The 22,740-nt window shown below is 46.3% G+C and overlaps 1 protein-coding gene across 1 annotated transcript in view; it reads right to left on the minus strand.

Annotated features, from left to right (window-relative positions):
- LOC143314870 (thyrotropin-releasing hormone-degrading ectoenzyme-like) overlaps positions 1-22,740 on the minus strand; it is a 131,450-nt gene that overhangs the window by 82,637 nt on the left and 26,073 nt on the right. Inside the window, exon 4 of the mRNA XM_076722150.1 lies at positions 11,707-11,833. Within this exon, the coding sequence (XP_076578265.1) occupies positions 11,707-11,833 (127 nt within the window). The remainder of the gene's footprint in view (positions 1-11,706; positions 11,834-22,740) is intronic.

Here is a 22,740-nt window from a genome sequence, read left to right on the forward strand (position 1 = left end):
TTGGGACTTGTTTTAACTGTATTTAACTGCATTTTAAAGTAAATCTAACGAGCACAGACTGAAGCTGGTATCACCCAGGGCTAAAATTTGACCTCAACCATTAAAACTGATGCTCATTATGTGAAGTTCACCTGTGTTTAACCTCCTAAAGGTGCGCAGCCTCTCCACCTGTCCACCTCTCTGCTGTCTGCTGAGGTTCTGAAACGCTCTTCACGGCCGAGCACACGTCCACTAAAGTGTTTTAAAAGTTTAGTTTTAAACCCCATGAAGCCTCATTACCGCCGAGACAGAAGGATCCACTCAGACCATCGATCAATACCTCAATCGATCAGCGCTTCCTCAGGTGAACTGGTGTCAGTGTTGCTTACAGTACGTCTCTGAGACCATTCTGATCTGTTTGTCTCTCAGCTGGTTATTGTTTCCTTTCTTTGACTTGTTTCTCATTTATTTTCTGTCACTCGTTCAGCTGGTCGTGTTTGATTCTGACAGCAGGAGAGCAGCACGCAAGCACACACACACACACACACACACACACACACACACACACACACACACACACACACACACACAGTGCAGGAATGTGTGTATTGTATATTCTCCATCTGTGTGTGTTACATAACAAACTCTTTCCTCATCTTGGAGTGACACTAAAATTAGAGAAATTTAATCACGGCGCTGACTGTCTGGACAAGTCACACACACACACACACACACACACACACACACACACACACACACACACACACACACACACACACACACACACACACACAGAGCTTCATTTGTCCTTCGCTGCCTGTGTTGGAGTGAACTGGAAACAGCTCCTCGATGTTTGTCGGCGTGGTCGCTGCATTAAGAAGCTTGAACAGAGACGCGTTCGAGCTCTTGTCGCACCATTGCTGGCTGCCACTTGCTTAAATGTCATGAGCTGTGCTCGCTAACAGGCTCTACGACTGGCTAATCCTTTGGGACAACTTAGCTGTGTGAAAACAAACCAATCAGACGCCTCAAACAGGCCGCGGGAGACTTATTATCAGGAAGAGATGGACACTGATGACACGAGATGAAAAGACGGAGCACCACCAAAGTTATTACAGTTCATCCTGAGGGAACGTCAACAAATCTCACACCAATCCCTCCAATAGCTGTCGAGACATTACCGTGAATCATCAGGACTCATCCACTGGGGACCATGATCGGCTCAAGGCTTTCATCTTAATGCTTCCCGCCTGGACCAAAGCGGTGGACTGAGCGACCCACATCTGTGGAGCCATGCTGCTGGTGTGGCATTATCAGCTCATTCAGATCTGAACTACAAGTAGCAGTACATCAAAATGTTCAAACATACGACGCCATGTTTGTATGACTGCACCGCTCCATCGAAGGGAAAGTATTTTAGGTTCTGTCTGATATCTCTGGAAAGCCTGTTGGGTTTGGACGATGTTTGGCAGCACAGCAGCAGTTTGTAAGTTTAAGCCTGACAAAGATTCAGACGAGAAGACGATATCAGTTTAAAATCTGTGTTTCTAATGCAACAGGATTAGCCTAGCTTAGCATAAAGAGTGGAAGCAGGGGGAAACTGAAGACTCTTCAGACTGAAAGCGATGCATCAACGTCCGTCCACACGTCTGAACACGACTGCTGCTGGCTGGAAACGCAGAACGTTCAGCTCTGAGGCTGCAGCTCGGCGTGGTTGGCCAACGAGCTGAGGGCGAGTCACATCAACTCAGAGTCCTCTCTCTCTCTGAAACTGAGCGGAACTCGTCCAGACAGTGCGGTGATTAAATGTCTCTAATTGGTGCTTTTAAAGATCCAGCGAGTGTGTGTGTGTGTGTGTGTGTGTGTGTGTGTGTGTGTGTGTGTGTGTGTGTGTTGTATAATGAGCTCTGTCCTCATGCTGGCGTGACACTAACAGCCACAAACACATACGCACACACAGAAGATTTTGAAGCTTTGAAAGCGGACAAAGTCATGTGACTGCGGTTCGTTGAACTCATCACGCTCATCTTCTGCTGATCACTTCCCTCAAAGAAGCTCAGTCATTGGCTAGAGCTGGAATCAGAGTCCTGTCGAGATGGACATAACTGTATCCACGGATACAAAAAATGGGATTATGGGTATCTGAAGGTTGGAGAGGCTGAAGAAGAGCTGATGCACACATGCAGCACGTCGACACGGCAGCACGAAGCGCTCCAAACAAGGCGATGGACGTCCTGTCCAAAGAGTGCTTCATTACAGTTTCACCCCTAAAAGCATGAAAGAAACGTGAATGTGTCAGAGCAGCCTGAACACCCCACGAAGCTCCGCCTCTCCGAGGACCACCTGACCCGCCAATCAAAGCCAGGAGCTTTGGGTTTGTCTTTCTTTCCTTTCTCTCTGGACAGTGCTTTTCTGTCTCCTCCAGGATCGACTGCCCAGCGTTGATTTGGTCATTTGACCATCAAGAGACACACAGGCTCAAAGTGAACTACACCTGGCTAAAGGTAAACTACCTTCATGTGTAAAATCCTTCCTGTTTTAAGCACATTTAGCTCCGTGTCTGTCCTCTGTCCTCTGTCCTCCGTACGTCTTCTGACTGCCAGTCACTCAAAGCAGCTGACTGCAGGTTGGCTTCACTCAGAAAACATTTAACACTTGGCCGTTTTAACAAAGGGACAACAATGACTAATATATTTTATTAGCAGCTACAGCTCCCACGAGCTTTGCTGTGACTTTGAACAGACACCCCCGTCCTGAGGCCCCACAGGTCGTCAGAAAAAAGCAATTTAAGCACATCCACAAACAACTGAATAGAGTTCTTTGTTTTAGGCGAACGGCAGCGATCAGCTTGTTAACCCTGAACCTCATGTTGTCTCCTCGGCTGAGGAGGCTTTCTGCTCTGCTCTGTGAAATTAATTCACCTCAGTATCTCCTCAGGATCTGAGACAGCCAGTCTCATCTATGACTGTCGTCCTGCAGCTCTTTGGAAATAATCCTTTTAAACTCCTCTCAGAGGTCCTGGATGGTTTTGGCTCTGCTTTGCTCACTGCTGGAAATAAATTCCTCACCTCTGGCTGTTTCCCAAACTGCTTTGAAACAGAGACTCTGTCCTAAAGAGACCCGACGTTCATCCATCCCGTCCTCTGAACCGCAGACCAACCACCAAATTACCTTTCACTGGTGAGGTCATAGAAGGAAATTGCTGCTAAAAGACTTTTGAAGTAGATAACAGCGATAACATCTTCATTCATTTTCAGCCTTCTTTGTGCCGGCAGCACAGAAACAAGCAGCTGAGTGGATATCCACAGAGCATCTTTAAAGGACAGAGAAGCACAAAGAGCAGCTGATCTGAGAGGAAACTCATTTTGTACAAAAGCAGATGTCATGTTTTTCAATTGATATGTAACCTCCAATAAATCTCCCTCTGAACAACATATTTCTATTTCTGTACATCACATTTTCTCACAGCAAGAGAAAGTTCAGCTAATGAGAGGAGATAACTGTCCTTTTTTGGAGCAAAGCTGATGGTATAATTGGAAAATGGTCATCTGTGATCATCGGTCAGGAAAATATAGAGGATTTATGTGTTTAATAGACTAAAAAGGAGCTTTTGAGAGTGTGAGGCGCCTCCCCAGCGAGGAGACGGAGCGTTGAAGGAGGACGCTCTGAAGACGACGTCAGCTGCTGTCGTTTGGCCGCTGATTCGGCTGTTTAATTGTCCTCCTCTCAGAGTCATTGTTCAGTCTAATCTGAACACAGACATACTTTTAGATTCACTGGGACTTACACTTCCAGAGGACATCATTATCTCTGATGTCCATCGCGAATTAACATCCGTAAATCCGCTTAGACATGACAGAAAAAAAGACGCTTCGCCTGAAAATCTTCACCTTTTCAGCTTTCCTTCAGTATCACAGTGATCCAGTGATGGTTATCTGTACATCCACGGCTACGCTGCAAACATCCACCGCTAACAGCTAACGCGGCTCACTTTCAACGGTGTAAATGTGCTGATTTGTCTTCTCAGTCTCATCGGAGCAGCGCCCACAGAGCCGGACTTTAAGAGCCTCTGGACGAAAACAAGAAGGAGACGACTGAACTGAGAGTTGCAGGTCATGTGACACATAATTACAAAAGAAATGGCTGCAAAGCTAATTGTACTGGTCAGGCAGCGCAGCCACAGACTGCTGCTCTGGCTCTGGGCCTTAAACGCTGGAGTCTGAGGAGGCCTGAAAAGTTTCTCAGCTTATGCAAACAGAGAGTAACTTTCATGGGAATGAACGGCCAACATCTGGGAACATGTTATCGAGTTATCTTGATGAAACCACGGCCGAGCAAGCATCACATATATACCCTGGTGAAAAAAAAAAAATCAAAATCATCCACAAGAAGCAGAAAATCTACCAGGATTCTTCTTCTGGGGTTTGAGAAAGCCCAGAAAAACAACAAGAAATGAACAATCTCAGACAGCTGGCTGCTCATGTGCGTGCGAAACTTCCTTATTATTTAAATATTTACAGAAAGGAGAAAGTATTAAAACACTTCACAGGCTCCTGCGTTGCACAGACTATCACTGGAAAGACGTGAAGCTCGGCCTGGAGGACTGGGGGCAGCAGATAAAGCAGTTCTTTTATTAACTTTGGACCATTGCAGGTTTTCTTCTTTCAGGGAAACTAAACATATTTCATGGTGATAAAACCTGTTTGTGTCTCATTTCAATTTTCACCTTCAATCAGCACAGATTTATCTTTTTTGGCCACTTGGGGAAACTGTACAAACAACACTGATGTGCTTCATCTTAGAGAGGTTTTATAATGAAGGTGTTAGCAGCAGTTATGGAGCAACATTCGGAGTCCTCATCCACATGATAAACGTCAAGTTTCCTCCTGTTTTATCTCTGTTTTTGGTCTCCACCAGCTCCTGAGGAAAATCCCTTGAGCTGGCAAGTTTGGCCTAATCGTGTGTGTCGTGTCTATCAGAGCGTCTTTGATTAAAACCGATGGGTTGATGGATGAAGGCGGTGAGACTGAAACAAAGCGGCCGAGTGTAAAACCAAAGCAATGAGCTGAAAGATGCTAAAATGCTACATGAAGCTGAGGGACTCTCCTGAGCAACGCCTCTGATGACCTTTTAGCCCTCCATTACTACAGAAATACTGATGAATGCAGCTAATACCAAGCGTTTGTTTTCAGCGTGAAGTCAAAGAGCACGGCTCCCTCCCTTCAGTCCCTCTGTGCTGCTCTTTCTCAGCACAGACTTTGTGTTCGAGCCTTTATTGCAGCAATTTGCCTCATAGTGAAATACTGAAATCTGAGAAGACGTTTGTTTATGGCTGCAGCTTTTGCATCAGGTGAAAATATTCTCGATGTTCCGAGCGTCGTTTTATACGCATTTCCCTGAAATTCAGCCTGACGTGCGTGATGGCTTCGGACACTCTGGATCTCCACTTGAATTTTAACCACGGCTCTGTCAGCTCGAGGAGGCGGTTCGCTGTTAAATGGGGGAAAAGAGGCTCAATTTCTTGTATTACTGCTGCCTCTTTGGTTCTGTGAAGAAACTTTGTAAAGTCACCGCGGCCTGAAAAAGATCGTCGTCCTCACTTTCCTGAATATTGATGGTAAATTCTTTCAAACAGCTCAGAACGAAGCGAGCGGACCGACTGACTGGAAGAGACTTCAGCTTCACTGAGGCAGCAGCAGGCAGACAGCTGACTGGCCTGCAGCTCTGGGTGTGCGCGCGAGCGTGTGTCTCAGTGCGTGTGTGTGCGAGCGTGTACGTTTCAGTTCGGTCCATCTGTTGTTGTGTGTCCGCCCGAGGCGACGGCGTGAGAGAGGGAGCGAGAGACAAAGAGGAAAGAAAGAAAGACGTGAAGAAAAGATGAAAGTGGAGGAATGTAGGTGTGTGTTTGTGTGTGTGTGCTGGACCTCAGGCGCTGCTGTCGGTGTGTCTCTGTGGATCCCAGATGGAGCCAGAACTCAACAGAACACATTAGTCCACTTGGCGTGTTCACACACACGTTCAGACACACTCAGATATTCAGCTGAATCCTCCTGACAGTCGGATCACCTGAGCCTCCGCAAGATTTCTGCTCCGCTGGAACAGTCAAATGAATCTACGGAAGCCCGGAGAGGCCCGTTATTGCTTCTTCACTTATCTCGACGTGAGCACAGAAAAGAACGGGGAGGAAGACCAACTCCCCAGCTGGGACAGAGCTTCTGCAGAGAGCGAAGGAGCTCCAGTGTCTCTGGGTTTCGTTCGCAAGTTAGAAAGAAAAACAAGAGTGACGGAGGGAGAGAGGAGCTGAAGGAGGGAGCGAAAAAGCTTTGTATGCTCCACTACATCTGTCATTTCCTGAGCTACAGATTTTACACTTGGGCTCGTCTGCTCACCAATTGGTCCCCATCCAACATATACAGTACACACACACACACACACACACACACACACACACACACACACACATATTCTGAGCTCTCCTTTACCTTTGGGAGGTGCAGTGAAGGAGATATTGTTCCTCTTTCTCATAAACTAGTGGAGTCTGATGTGAAAAAGTTTCAGAGACAACAGGAAACGTCAGCAGGCTCTCAATTCAAACAAAGAGGGAGTTACGCTGCCGTCAGATTCAGCACGAGCTGCTTGGTGCATGAGAGCAGATGAAAGTATCAACAGCTGGAAAGATGGAACTGATAATGACGCTGACATTTGCCTGATTTCCGTATGTGTTCTGGGTCTCTTTGTAGTCTCGTCAGTATTGTGTTTCTATGAAAATGCTGCAGATGAAACGTGACTTTGTGTGACTTCGTCTTTTACAGTCTAGTTTGTGGAGGATGTAGCGAAGCTGCGACTGAACAGTGTTGAGTCGAGTGCGAAACAAGTTGTTACAATGTAGCCTTTAGTGTTGTCTTCATACTTATCACATTTCAGAGAGTACAGACTGCAGACAGACAGCGAGACGACGGAGAGCTGGAAGTGTCGTCTTCACCTTAAAGCCAAAGCCAGCAAAAACTGGAAAAACCCTCGAACTAAACACACCAGCGTGTCCCAACGTTGGCTAAACCAGCTCACAGGCCAACATGAAAGACCCCACGTGATCAGATTAGGAGTCAGGAGGTGTGGAGGACTGAGCGTGAGATCACCTGGTTTTAACATGTGATCTGAATCTGGATGCAGGATCTCAGTGATGACACCTGGACTCAACCTTCTCATCGTCTTGTCACACCTGTCAGAAACATCAAGACGTCAAGCAGCCGAGATCAAGAAGGAGAGCGAGGCAGGATATTCTCGAGGGGCCGCAGTGAGATTCAAGGTGAGGGTCAGATGACGGCCGAAGACGAAGGCTGGACGACTTTGTGCTAGTTTTGCTAACGAGGTTGGTAGTACCAGCGGAGAAGCTCGTTTGGACTAATGCTGGCTAAGACACACGGTCCTTGTCTTGACTTCAGTGAAGCTGAGAACAGGTCCTGGTTTACTTTAGTTTACAGACAAACAGCACGTCTGTAGCTTTCGGATGAGGAGCTCACGTTAGCATCATCTTCTACATCTCCTGATGTCTGACCGGTCTCAAAGCTTTCCAACTGCACCGAGACTCAAAGGCTCTGTGAATTCATGGTCATCCACATGGAGGTCACGTGTTAGTACCAGCTGTCAATGGGCTTCAGGTGGATTTTGTGGCCTGACGGTGGCACTCAGGGAAAGCTGAAGGGGTCAATCCTCTGGGGGACGTGAATGTCCACAGCAAATTTAATGGCACTCTAGAGGGTGGATGACGGACATCGTTCGTTCATCGATGACTGGACAAAAACCAAAAGATGGTGACTGTAATTTTGTTATGATCTGTATGTTCATCCGGCTGCACGGCGCACTTTCCTCTGTCCCTTTAAATCTGTATCGCAGCTCATCACTTCTCTCTCTCGCTCTCTCCGGGGAGCTCGATGCCCTGCATGACAACAGATGGAGCCCTGAGGCTCTGGGACCACACACACACACACACACACACACACACACACACACACACAACACACACAACACACACAACACACACACACACACACAAAGACACAAACAGACACACTCTCACACACACGCACGCACGCACGCGCACGCACACACACACAGAGCTGGCAGCGGTGAGCTGGGGTTAGAGGCAAGCTGTGGTAAAGACTGATGTCAACATCAGTATGAATGCGCGTGCGCGCGCGCGCGTGCACACACACACACACACACACACACACACACAGAATCCATGGTTGTGAGGATATATGGGGATGAACAGGGCGAAAACACACAAAGCAGATTTATAATGGAAGAATGCATTCAGTTGCAGCTGACACACACACATGCACACACACACGCACACACACAATGGCTGAGTTGGAAAAAACAGGAAATATCTAACTAGATTTAAAACAGAAAATCAAATCAAAGAAGAAGAATCCACGCCGAGCGAGTTTGCTCTCTTTGCATTTATGTATTTATCACAGTTCACACTTGAATTTGGAGCTAATTTGAGTTTCCAAACTTCAAAACACTGAGCTGGGAGGGCATTTGGGGATTTGGGGACGACTGTTTGGCACATTCCTCCGTTGACTCCATCTATTTGAGAGTCTGGCTCCTCTTCAGGGCCGTGTTGGCAGCGAGAAAAGCACCCAAACATCTTTTCCATCTACTTTCTTTATCAAGTCCTTTCGGTTCACTCAGCGCACCGATGCATGCTGGGAGATGTGGACCTGGTCTGCCCTGGGGTCTCTGGGGGGCCTGGAAACCGTGTCGCACCAGAATCACTGACCGATGACCTTAAGGTCTTTTTCAAATCGCATGTCTATCATCGCTCGACGATGGTGAGACCCCTGAACTGTGACGCGACCGTAAACCTCTCCACCCCGATCCTCAACCATGAGGCACCGCCAGGTCGCACCTGCTTCAGCCTCCAGACACTCCCAGTAAGTTTTAGAGCTCAATCTCTGTGGCCTTGTGATATTCTGGAGCGCTTAATCATCTCCAATCAAAGTGTGTTTACTGAGTCCATGTGTTCATCTCCATCCAATCATGTGCTCACAAAGAGGTGGACCTCGCTCCATCCTCCATGGTCGACTGAGCCTTCCCAGGATGCCCCTTTACCTGTGGAATGTTCCACACAGGTGTTTTTCCACATCCTTCCCAGTCTTTGAAACATGTTGCTGCATCAGATTCACAATGAGCAGATATTTACAGAAATCAATGCAGCTGATGAGGAGAAACATCAAACATACTGACTTTGAGCTGTTTTCAGTTGCGTTTATGTCAAAAAGGGTCGATAAGTCACGTTCTGTTTGATTTACGTTTCGCACAGCAGCACCGCAGAGACTCCTCTTTTCTTCATTTGTGTCATGATCTGCTTGAAACGCAAAGCTCAGAGATTCTGTGGTGAAAAGTCGAAAACATCTATATATGCTATCTGGAACAAATGCAAAGTGCTGGCGCACTGGAGGCCTAACATGAGCTGGCTCTGGCTCGTGTATTGTTGCCACTTTTGGCTCGGTTTGAGGAACGTGGGCATGGGTTAATTTGGAGGGAAAATCAGCTCCAGCGAGCAGCACACAGCCAAGCTTTGGGCAAATGTTGACACCAGGAATCAGGCCAACTTCAGGCTGATTCTGGTGCATCATCGATCACGGGTCTGGCATGCGTCCAGCAGCCAGGGGTGCCAGGTTTACTGAAGGGCACAGTTGAGCAAAGATATTTTTGCTACCTGGGTGTGAAGCGTCCCGAGCAGAAGCACCAGGTTCGGTAGCCGTTTTCAGGACATTTGGACCAGCAGCATCCAATAATCTGACAAACTGCTCTAAAAATATATCAGCGCTGCTCTAAAAAGACAAAGACTCACATGCATAAGATATTTTAATAACGTATCAACACTAAGCACTGACCAACGAAGTCAGGACAGAACATCATCTGGGAACCATGACGGTCTGTAAAAAGAATCCATCATGTAGATGTTCAGATGTTTCACAGAATAAGTGGAAATGCAGAGCTGCTGATGGCGGTGGAGGTCCACTAAAGTCAGGAGGATTCACCTTCTGAAGCCCATAAATCCAAATCTGCTAATTGGGAAAGCAAAAAGATGTTTCTTCTATCTGAAGTTTCTTAATATTGTTTGGGGAAAATACATAATTTTTAAGAAATTTTACATTCGACAGTATGAAAGATTACACAGTTCAAGGCCATTTCCTGACTCCAGGAGGCTGTAAGATGTTGAAATGTCACCGTCATCCAGCTACCAGCCTCTTTATGAGCTCTTGACGAGTTGACACCTCTGAGATTTTTCACCTGATATCTTTGTGTGACCTGGTCTGGACCATAACACGTGGCGTCACCTTAAACTCAGCACGGAACAGCCTGTTAATGCAGCTAATATCAGTGTAAAGGTCAGGAAGGGGAAGTAAATGTCAGATCTAATCTGAGCAGATGGAGAAAAACAGGAAGCTTTGAGTGAAAGTGAATCTCTAATGTGATGAATGAATGTGGACAGGAAGGAAGTGTCTGACATATACAATATGGAGCACAGTGATCACATTAGCTGTGTTTGGGCACGGAGAGAAAAAAGGAAACGCATCGCCGTGACACGGCTAATTGATTCTGGCAGGACAGAAGTGTAAAACACAAACAATTAGACAGAAGAAGAAGAAGGACGGAGAGATGAAATTTGACTGCTCTGATGCGATTCATTAACTTGGCCAGGAGAGAGTGTAAACAAGAAATATGGCCAAACAGAACTGAGCGTTCATTTTGTCAGCGGTGGAGCTGATGCTGAGAGGCTGGAGGTTTTACAGCATCAACCACGACCTGCACGTGTCCTAAAGCTGCGTACTGCACCAATACTGGGAGGTCAGAAAGGAAGCAGCATCAGACCATCGACCAGCCATCACACAGGGAGGGTGCAGCTCCTTCTGGCTTTTCACAACCCTGTTCAGGAACGGCGAGGGTGAAGGTTCTAGTGCTGAACTTCACCAACTGGTTGAACACGAGCCCCAAAAGTCCTCACTGAAAATCCTTTAATTCTTAACTAATCATGTGACCTCACAAGCCTAAATCAGACGGGTGACACTGATGAGCAAAACTGCATTCAGAAAAATTTCACTGTGATGACTGCACATGGCATTTGGCCTCCCTTCAGTACTCACCTGTCAAGTGACACTTCGAGTTCACACGTTCTCTTCAGTTCCACTGAACTGGCGTTGAGTTTCATTGCATGGTGCAGCCCTCACTTCCATGCCTTTGCTGAGTATTAACACATCTTTCCACAGAATCCTTTTTTCATTTGACTAAATAAGCTAACACTCTCAACAGCGCCAGCGTTTAATGTGTGAACACAAACGGCTGCGCACGAACCGACCGAGGTTCAATTCCCAGACCTAATCACAGCGCGCGTCCCCCCGACACGCAGGAAGAAAGGGATGACACAGTGTTTCCTTTGCCTGATATGAGTACAAATTGATGAACCCAGCAGCAATTGTACGAAGGACAAAGAGTTGGCTGACTTCCCCGAAATGAGCAACCCGGGAAGACGAAGTTGTTTTCTCTTTCACAATTTGGATGAGCGGGGTGAAAGAAAGTTAACAGTGTGGTTTTTATTTAATGAAAGCTGACGGGAAATCGAGCTCGGAGGTTTTCCTGGCAGCGGCGAAGAGGGATGCGACCAAAAACCTTCAACAACAGCACAACCAAACAAAGAGAGGAGGACAGCCTTACCGAGCTTGGGCAGTGAGTACTGCACTTTGAAGTAGTCCTGGTAAAATCCCAGAAGCCTCTTGGTGATGTGGAGAGCGTAGTCCCCTGCCCCGCTAGAAATGGCATCCGGCCGAGCGTACAGTCGGATCTAAACACCAAGACACAGAAATAGAGAAATGGAATCAGACCGATTTTAATGGAGATGGATCTAAAAGCAGAGAGGGAGGAAATGGAATTAGTGATCTACAGAGAACAATGTGGAATTAAGCCAAGTTTTTATACAGAGAAGGAAATTAAATTTGGCAGAGTTTACAATCAAATCTGCACAGACGAGCAGAAGAGGGCTGAACTCGACAGGAAGCAACACAATCAGGCTGAGTTTAAGCTCAAATCTGCAGAGACGCCGAAATTAAATTGGAAGGTTTCTGTGTCCAAATGTACACAGAAACAAACAGAAATGGAATCAGGCCGGCGTTAGGCAGGTCAAGTCGACAGAGAGCGTAAATGAATCAGGTCGAGATCGAGTTGGGCTCTCCAGGCGAATAACGGCGTCAGGTTGAGTTTCGGTTCAAATCTACAAGAAGAAAAATGGATTCGAGGCTGCGAGCAGACAACATCGACTTCTACACACAGAGGAGCAAATAAAGGGAGATGAAAGCTCTGCTTCAGGTGGATCCGACATTTCTCACAGTCAGAGTCCAATATTCACGACGCTGACGCTGAGCGTGTGTTCAAAGCAGCGCAGGAGCTTCTGCTCAGTGAGACGCTGCGTCGTTAGCCAGCTGACATCACACGAGGAGGGCGTGTGTGTGATCAGGTCACGTGACAGAAGGTAACAAGATTCATTTCCTGTTTACTTCAAAGCCGCGTTTGTTCACATGTTGCAACACGAGAATAAACCTCGTGTCCATCAGATGTTTTTAATGACATTTTATCAAACAGCAGAACACACACGAGAGCTGATCAGCCACCAGGTCACATGACCGCTCCACACCCATCAGCATGATGCAGAAGTGCAGAGACCTCACTGGTGACCTCGTTGAAAGACAAGATGACATGCTGAGTGTGTGTGTGTGTGTGTGTGTGTGTGTGTGTGTGTGTGTGCATCATCACTGTCGGTTGATGATCTGTGGCTTTCTAAACTAATTTGAGCGGGTCTGAAGCTGCTTCTGTGACTTGCGAGAGGTCAGGATCTGGATTTAACGCCGAAACATCGAGCAGTCAGTGTGTTACGACGACTTTCAGGTGGTGGTTAAAGGTGAATCCACTGGTTTGACTTCACTGACCGACACAGAACCTGAACAGCAGCGGTGACAGAAAGCTCCTGCACTTCAGTCTCTCAAATACAAGACTGAGTTTACAATCATGCCAGCAGCTCTGTGCGGCTGTACTTTGGCGCAGTGCAAGCTAAATGCTAACGTCACCATGCTAACATGCTCACAACGGCAATACTGATGTTTGTTGGGTGTTGGGATGCTAACATTTGCTAGTTAGCATTAAACACAAAGAACAGCTGAGGCTGACGGGAACGTCATCAGTTCACCTGCAGAAAAGATGATTTTCCGTCTGGCTCTGGAACCATGGCCACCTCACTGAACACAAACAGAGTGAGAAACCCTTTGCAGTCGAGTTTGTAACTGGCTTTGATAGCAGCTGAGTATTTGTTACCGCGGCATCAATCTGCCTGTCTCCTGTGAAACGCTTCGCTTCAGTGCCTCCGACTGATTCTTTAAACTGAAGAGCTTCTCGGGCTGACAGACATCTGCTCCATCAAAATCCATTTTCTTTGAGAAAAAAAAAGCACTTTTTGAGCTAAAAGCAATTTGACAAGTTTGCAAGAGAAAATGAGCTTCAGCCGCCGCTGCCTGATCCAGCAGATATCCAGAGTCTGTGGTCAGCCGGGCTAATCACACTGTACAGCATCCCTTCAAAGTGCACACAGACGAGGCAGCAGCTCTGTTAGCACCCGTTAGCATCTGCTCATTATTCTGCAGGAAGAAGAGTATTAGACAGAGCAGAGAACACTGGGATGATTCAGAGGTTTGGAGTCTTTAGCAGCAGTGGAGTCGGTGGTTCAGTATTGTTCAGACTGAAGAGCAGGCTAGGCTAACGTATGAAGCTAGCTTTAGTCCACACAGCAGCACGTGTGGACTAAAGCTCACTTTAGCAGCAGTGGTGTTTCATCAACAAACGGTGAATTTATTTGGATTGGTCTGTCACTCTTTACGTGCTTGTCCCTGCAATGTTCCTGCTTTCATTCACACCGCAGCTGTACCACCTTTTCCCTCAGTGCTTCTTGGTCTTCAAGTGGAGAAATGGCGGTCCAGGTTTTCCTGAATATCAATGCCCGCTCACATTCACACATGCAAGAAATGTTCCTGAACATTTCCGGGATGGATGCGTGTGTGACAGGCTCGATCAGGGTGTGGATGAGCTGCGAGGCTCCTGGCATAACTCACGTCCAGGTGCTCTATCAGCCCGAGCAACAGGACAACAATCACACACAAACACTGTCAGCTGGCTGATGATGTCACTGATCAATGTGCAGGTATCAGCCTGTACACAACTGCAGCTGTGTGTGTGTGTGTGTGTGTGTGTGTGTGTGTGTGTGTGAGATTGGATGTTTTACTGTCACTGAGAGAAAGCACCTCACTGTCATCTGAAGGACGGCTGAGGCTGGCTATCTCACACACACACACTATGCACACAGATTAAATACACACACACACGACTCATATCATTTTTCACATAAAGATGGAAGCGGGTGGACGGGTGGAGGGGGGGGGCGCACACACACACACACACAATGATGTAATGCTGCTGTATCACTGCTGTCATTTGTGTACACACACACACACACACACACACACACAGAGGTAAACATTACTGTCCCAGTAATGTCACTCTGCTTTCTCTCCCTGCTTCACTTCCACTCTAATAAATTCTGTTTTCACGCGGCTTTAAAAACATGTTGGCGTCGGTACAGTCAGAATCCAGGCGACTGTAACTCAGAGTCTGCGTGGAATCAGTGTGTTTGTGTCACAGAAAACATCCAAAGAAGAAGCTGCTGCTTCCACACAAAGAGGACACAAATTAATGAGCACACCTGAAGGCTTCATGAGACGCCGACACCAATAAACTCTGATCAAACCTTTTATCTGTCTGTGACACTTCAAGATTTCATTTAGGGAAACAACAACTTCACGTCCTTTCGGCTCTGGATCGTATTTCATTAATGATCATAACATTTATTTGTAAAAGCTTCAGCTCAGATGAACACAGTGGAGCATAAAGTACAGGGTAGCAGTAGCAAGTAAAAGTACATCAAAATTGTACTTAATTGCAGGTCTTGATGTCCTTAGTTACTTTCCACCACTGCTCATTTTGAGCATGTTAGCATGCTGATGCTAGCACGCCTCAGCGCCTCAGTCTGGAGCCTCACTGTTAGCCTCCTTTAACTTGAACTGCCAAACAGCACCAGCGTCACACGATATCAGCTGTAAGCAATTAAAATTAATTCTGACAAGCTGAAATTAAACTTTTGGCAGTTGCCTACTTAACATGCTCGCTGCTCGTCTGGAGAATCTCCCAATTAAACTTTCAGGCGTATCATATCAAACCGAATTCTTATCGACTCCATAATTCTGAACTGGGACCTCCGGTGTTTGGAGGAAGCAGTTTGAGTGAAGAAACGTGTAAAAGTGAGCAGACCACATCTTTTCTTTCAATGTGTCAGATATACATTTAATTAACGCTGCTTATCTCGTGCTGTTAATCCCATTTTCAGGTTGTAGCAACAGGTTTTAAGCTCCATCACGGCAACTGAAAACTGCAGTTTTTCTGCCGTCTCAGCCGAGAAAGGATGATTACAAACCAGAGTGAAAGTTAATTAGATCTGAAACTGGGTTCAGAAACAAAAAGCAAACCTTCATCACTGATGCCAACACTTACAGTGATACACATACTAATACAAATATTGATGCTGCTGATATTAAAAACCCCAACAATATTAATAATGTATAAACACAAGCACAAGTTTCAAAACTATGCTAATCCAACTTCACAGTCGTGCTCCTCCTCTTCGTCTTCCTCCTCCTCTCCTCTCAGATTCTCCCAGCAGGACAGATTTTTCAATAAAAATTCAAACTTTTAAAGCTCATCTCCTCTTATTCTCTACATTCTCCTCCCTCCACCAGAACTCATCTCGGAGCGCGGCAGCCAGCTCAGTGAATATCTGCTCAGAAAGTGGAGGCTTTATTGAAATCAATGCTTCTTTCGGCGGACTGGCAGCGAGCAGCTGAATTGAGTATCATCTCCTGAGGATTCCTGAAACGCCTCCAGTCATGTTCTCCCCGGTGAGGAGAAACCAGGATGCATTACATTTTTCGGCGGGTGGGGAGGGCTGGAGTGATATTCTCACTTCAAAGTATCATCATACACACATTCACTGTGTCTCTCAGGACTGAAATACGCTGCTTCAACCGAGCTAAAACCATCGCACGGCGGCTCATCGGTTAGCACTGTCGCCTCACGGGAACAAGGTCCTGGGCTTAAACCCGACCCGCAGAGTCTGCATGTTCCGTCGCTTTCTGCACGGATTTCCTCCCACAGCCCAGAAACGTGCAGGTAAGCTGAAGTGGAAACTTTAAATTGCCACTTGGTGTGAATGTGAGTTGCCGGTCATGTTTCCTCGCTCTGCGACAGACTGGAGGTCTGCTCTGCTTGTACACAGCCTCTCTCCTAATGCATGCTGGGATTCGCTTCAGCTGCCAGCGAGCCTGCTAAGAAAATACATGTGGAATAAATGAAGTCAGTCACATTACGAACTGCCTTCAGTCACAAGAACTGACCCAAATTAGAGCTTCCACTTTGCTCAATCGTTGCAGCGGTTCCACAGATCATTATGTCGTTATCTTCATGAATTAGTCCCGTTCAGAGCCTCAGCTTGGAGCCCACATCAGGAAAATGACACCCAGTCTGAGGGCGTTAACTTCCCTGAAGCCGTCCACAGACGACGGCACACTCTGAGAAAATCATGACTCTGAACACCAGCTGGGTACAGTGCTAACATGCTGCTGTTTAGCAGGTGGAATGCTGGTCTGTCATTGGTCTGATAGCATGCTAACTCTTGCTCATTCACACAAAGCTCAAAGTACAGCTGAGGCCGATGGGAACGTCGTCATCATGAACGTCTGAACCGAGCTTCGGACTGACCGACCGACGCTCCCGTCCCCTGAACTCCACTGCTGCAGCGGCTGGACGTTAACTCATCTGCATGGCTCACATGTTAAATTCAGCACTACTTCCTGAGAGGAACAACACAGTCGTGACATCCTCACCAGCCCGCTGCTCTGAATCTCTCTTTGTAACACAAACACTGTTCCTATTCACTGTTTAAGTCCAGCGGATTTTATTTTGCCCTCTTTAATTAAACTGCTGCTAATGAAAACCCGTCTTTCTTTGCATAACTTACAGTAAAATCCTTTAATGGAGGTGAAGGGATTATTCCCCTGAACTGCTGAACTAGCCCTTCTTTGACGGATTATTTCTTGTCCAGGATCAACCGGCAGAGACTCAGACTCAGAAACAGTCCAGCACTGAAGAGCTCGGCTGGCTGTTTCCAGTCTGTCTGCTAAGCTAAGCTAACTGGTTGCTAGCCGTAGCAGACAACAACAATAATATCAGTTAGTACAACAGTTATCAATAAAGAAGGTGAGGGAGAGTAGGAAATATGACAACAGAACTTTTTTAACTTGTACCCTTCAAAATAAAAGTCTCCACTGAATCCACATCAGATGTCTGAGGTTTGAGACACGACAACATCCCATGACTGCACCTGAGCGACAGGCTGGGTTGACAGCAGCAGGGACGAGCTGCTCCTCCAGGAAGTCTGAGGTTTTCATTGGTTCTTATCAGGAAACCAGAAAATCGGCCAATTGATCGTCGGTCGACTTGAAAGAAGCAGGAACAAAAGCCACAGAGACTCTGAGCTGAGCGACGCAAACAGGCAGATAAAGGCATGAATCAAAGCCTGACCCTAACCTCCTCTGTTCCTCCTCTCCACTCCTCTCTCCTTCTCCTCATTTCCTCTTTTTCTCCCTCACCTACTCCCCCTCCTCTCCTCCCTTGTTATCTCTCCACTCGTCCGTGACATCCCTCGCTGCGTTCTGTCGCTCCGTCTGTCGCTCCGTCTGTCGCCCTTGGATGATGGATGGGGTGATGGACGCTCGGTTGCCACGGTAATTTGATGGATGGTTTAGCAACTGATATGAGTGGCGAGAGAGCGCACCGACACACGCGCGAGGCTACAGTAACACACTCTCCTCGCAGCGCGTGTGGGTCCTTGACTTTGAGATCAGCAGACCTCAGACAGTCGCTGCCGCCTTCATAACAAACACTGCTGACCCATGACTGCAGCGCCACACATCTGTCCAATCACATCATCACTTTTGCTGACGACACCGCCGTGATGAAGTGAGACGGCCCGAGAGCCGGGGCAAGGATAACAGTCTCTCTGTCAATGTCAACAAGACAAAAGAGATGATTGTTGATTTCAGAAGGACCGGAGCATGAACGGAAGGCAGCGGCAGCGGCGGCGTGCAGCTCGTCCTCGCTAACGTTCTACATGCACATGTCTGCTGCTGAGTCTGATTGACAAGCAGGTGATGTCTACATGGAACACAGAAAAACCCGGGTATCCAGCTTCCTGAATACACCGGACTAACGCTAGCCAGGTCGCTAAAAGGCTGTTTGCAATCGAGCGACGTTTAATTCAGATGGAGGGCAGGAAGTGGAAGCCGCAGTGGACGAGGTGGAGGAAAGTTCTCGCTGTGCTAGTTTAGACAAAATTATGAGCGAAAGGTACAAACAGAAAATCACAACATATGCTGGATGTGACCTTTCTCCGACTCGGCTGCTCCCGACTGCAGCTGGTTATCAAGACATTTTCTTGCATTTTTCGGTCAATTTCTTGCATTTTTCACTCTTATGAGCAACAACTTTTGGAACTCGATAAAAGCTCCTCATGGGTTCTCAGATCGAATTGAGCAGCCGTAAACAACGCAAAGCATCTGCATTTTGAGTGTGTGTTATAGAGCTTCCTATGCAGAAAATCACTTCCTGCCCTCCATCTGCATTCACGGCACAACAGGTGCGGCAGTGCAGGTTTGTCGGTGACTCAGCTGAGGATTCTGCCTAAATAAGGTTTCATTTATCCGACTGCAAAGAAAACTCTGAGTTACACCTGCAAGCGCACTCAAGAAAAATGGCATTTATCTCATGTATGTATGCACAGCGTTAGCGTTAGCACAGCTGCATGCTATTACCAACATTACACCCCACACACGTATTTACATTACAAAGAAACCTCCCAAATCAAACATATATGTAAACTGCTTCCAATCAAAAGCCAACAGTGTCGCAACGAGAAACGAACAGCCAGCGAGGCGAAGACACAAACTAACGAGTGTAATTTGGAGTGTTTTCTTGTCGTAGGCGGACCGTCAAATTAAAAGGATGGGCCTCGGGCACACGTGATGAATTAAGTTAATTATATCTAGCAGGAAATAAGATCTGCAGCAGCTCACAAACAAATGGTTCAATGTAAGTTTTGGGTTCTATAATTAATGTTTTTGAGCTAATTGGCGCGTCGTTGTGCAAACACATGCTCTGTCCGTCCTGCTGCTGTGTGTCGTGCTCAGCGGTTCTTTTTCTGTGTGTTGTATTTCTACTGATTCAGGGTCGAATGAAAAGGATCCGCCTTGGGCAAATGTAATAAATCAAGTAAATTATGTTTTGCAGGAAATAAGATCTGCAGCAACTCACAAACAGTTCAACTTAAATTATTGGGTTCTGCGTTTATATAATTGATATTTTTGAACAAATTAAGGTGTCATTTTGCAAACGCATGTATTGTACGTCCTGCTGTATGCGGCGCTCGGCTGGAGTTCATTTTCTGTGTATTCTGTTGTTACTGATTCAGGGTCGGGGTCTTTCCAGAAGTACATAGGAACTGTTTGTAGCGTGGTGGTGCCGCGGCTGCAGGGAGGATTCAGTACGCCGGACCACCTCTGCGGTCTGGACTTAAACATCTCACCAACTATTGCATGGATTGCCATCAGTCCTACATTTCTATTGGTTCAGCATTTTGGTTTGTGACCAAATTCCTTCAAAACAACTGACACGGCAGAGGTGATGTTGCTATGCCAACCCCCAGCCGGCATCCATCATTAGCTCAAAGTGCCATCGTGCTTCAGCCTTAAAGCGCTGCTGCCATGACTGCAGACTCCTGCTGCTCAGTGAGCTCATGCAGCCTTAGCACGGAAACTTCGGCTCTTAGTGCGTCCACCTCTGGATCTGCTGCTGTCAAACAAACCACGTACAGTAAGCTGAGGACACGCCTGGACGCGCTTTGCCAAACCGCAGTACGGCGTTTGCTTGACTAAAAATAATATCCATGATGAGCAGAAATCTTCTTCACGTCGTCGCTTCGTGCTTTGTGGACACTGAACTTGTTGTATTGTAGTAGACAGAATACGCTGAGTCAGCGTCACACAGTGGCTGAAATGAGAAATGTGGATGCGTATCATTTGCCACCGGTGTGTGTCGCCCCTGGTTCTTCCCTCACACACTGTTTAATGTGAGTCATATTTGGTGGCCTGAGAAATCTGTCCAATATTCCAGAGGAAAAAAGCAACATAATGAATTCTGTGCAGCAGAAACATGTTTTTCCTCCTTCTTTCCTCTTCCATTAGTCAGCTTTCTCCTGAGATTCACCCCGCGAGGACGATAAATGAGAGGGTTGCACTTATCTGGAGGAGGTTTAGATTACCAGAGGTAACCTGACAAAGAGTGTGAACAGCCCAGAACTGAAGAAGCAGCTGAAAGCAGCCGTTCTTCCTCACTGTGACGCTCCTCACTGTGCATCACATCACGCAAGCAGCCGTTAAATCAGGGCAGCCCTGAGCGTTCAAGCATTCCTCTCTGCGTCCCAACAGGAAGTCTCTGTCCTAATAATCAGTCTGATTTTTGAAGATAAATATTTGGAAATTGCATCTCAAGATGAAAATGAGTAAACAAGCGAAGGTGCAGCTGCAGCCTCTCGACGCTCGACGACGAAGAAGATGACGGCAATCGAACACGCGACAGGAAATCTGTTTGTCTTAGCGTGGAAGACGACATGTACGAGGTTCGGTCGTGTCGTCGAGTTCATGCACAAAAGAAGTCAAAAAATCTGCCACGAATGTTAAATAATCTCTAATTTCACGAAGTTCAATGAAGCACCACCTCGCTGCCCTATTTTCCGTCACCTCATTTTATTTTCTATCTGACAGTTTCTGTTTCTGGGTTTTCTGTCTGTTCTGCAGTGAATGATGTCTGTTGCTGCACCGGGCAGTAAAATCATGTCATCCTCTTAATTCCAGTGAAACCGTCGACTTATTAACATGACATGAACGCAGCCCACGAGGCTCCGATCCCGTCTTTAAATCTCTGCTGTTCAACTTTGGTTAAAACAATCCCATAAAACTCAAATGTTAAAGTGACCTTTATCTTTTTAAAATACTAATCTGACCTATAGGATGCCACCATTACAGGACATTAACGTGACCTTTATTACCGTTATGGGATGTTAATGTGACCTTTAATATCATTACAGAAAAGTAAAGATGATTTTGGGACATAAACTTTCTCCTGGGAAGACGTCAGGGAGCGTATTTATAATCAGACGTCATCATTTTGAGGAGAGAACGTGACGTTTTTCAGACAGAAAGATTTAATCCATATCTAATCAATCTTAATCAATACAGTAGTTTTAGATAAATTGGTAGTTGGCACATTTTTCCATCCAAAAAAGATCAATCTCATCATTTTACTTTTAGTAACTGACTAATCTATTACTCTGTTACTCTTCATGGAATTTGTGGACAATAATTAAGATATTACTTGTCGCCAATGTCTGAAGCACTGCGGCACTTTGTTAATAAAGTTGTTTTCGTAGTTAACTGAACCAATGGTTTGGTCCGTTTCCCCGGTAACACTGCATGAAGTGTTTCCAATTAACTGACGACAGCAGCCAATCAGGACTTTATATACACCTTAATGTCATATAATAATCAATCCTTATGAACCTGTTAATGGTTTCTAATGAGAATCATCCTGAATATCATTAATTTTTATCGATACCTTTTATATCATTACAGAACATCAGGACTTTGAATAGGAGCTTCGTTCTCAGCCCTGTTGATCATTCTTCTCCAAACCTTTTTGGCAGCCAGACAAGCCAAAGCGTCCTCTCACTAATCTCTCACTGTCTCGGCTTTGTTTGCCTTGTTGAAGGCAGACGAGTCGCAGACAGAAACCTGTTCACATCCAGATTCACAGCGGCGATTAGCTGGCTGATAAACACCAACCGTCTTCGCTTTGTGGCGCTGACAGCCGCTGGAATGACAGAAGATGAAGGAATAACAAGCTAAATAGCTGCAAGATGGAGGTTTTATTGAACCGGGAGCTGCTCAGTGGGTCATCACACACTGCTGTTTGTTTTTTTCTATTCTGTCAGACTTTAATCCTCCCTGAAGGGAAAACGGCTCATTACAGGAACAGACACACATTATACTGACAATACAAGAGGAAGACAAACAGCTGTTTCGAGGGAGGTGAAGACAGAAAAGTGGCGCTTTGAAAGAAGCAAAAGAGGAATTTGGGCTGACAATGAAGTGTGGAAGTGTCCCAGACGGACTGAAGATCTGTTTGAGCAGCTCAGATCATCTCAAACAGTGAGTACCACTTTGTTTATAAGCATAAAAGCCGTTTAAATACCTGAATTTGTGCTTCGGCGCTCAATGCCTGAATGCTGAATACTTGGCAACTTTTTCTGTGTGTCCAAGAACGCTAAAATTATCCCTGCCGAGAGAAAGTAACAGCATGAGGGTCGACTGCTATCAATTGAAAGGCTTAAGTGAACATGCGGTGAATGAGAGTCAGCTCCGCATGTAAAGCCTCGTATTCACCTCATCGACACCTGAACACCAGAAACACCAACCGACCAGCCGCTGA

Source organism: Chaetodon auriga, chromosome 22 (genome assembly GCF_051107435.1).
Source record: "Chaetodon auriga isolate fChaAug3 chromosome 22, fChaAug3.hap1, whole genome shotgun sequence".
Taxonomy (NCBI): domain Eukaryota; kingdom Metazoa; phylum Chordata; class Actinopteri; order Chaetodontiformes; family Chaetodontidae; genus Chaetodon; species Chaetodon auriga.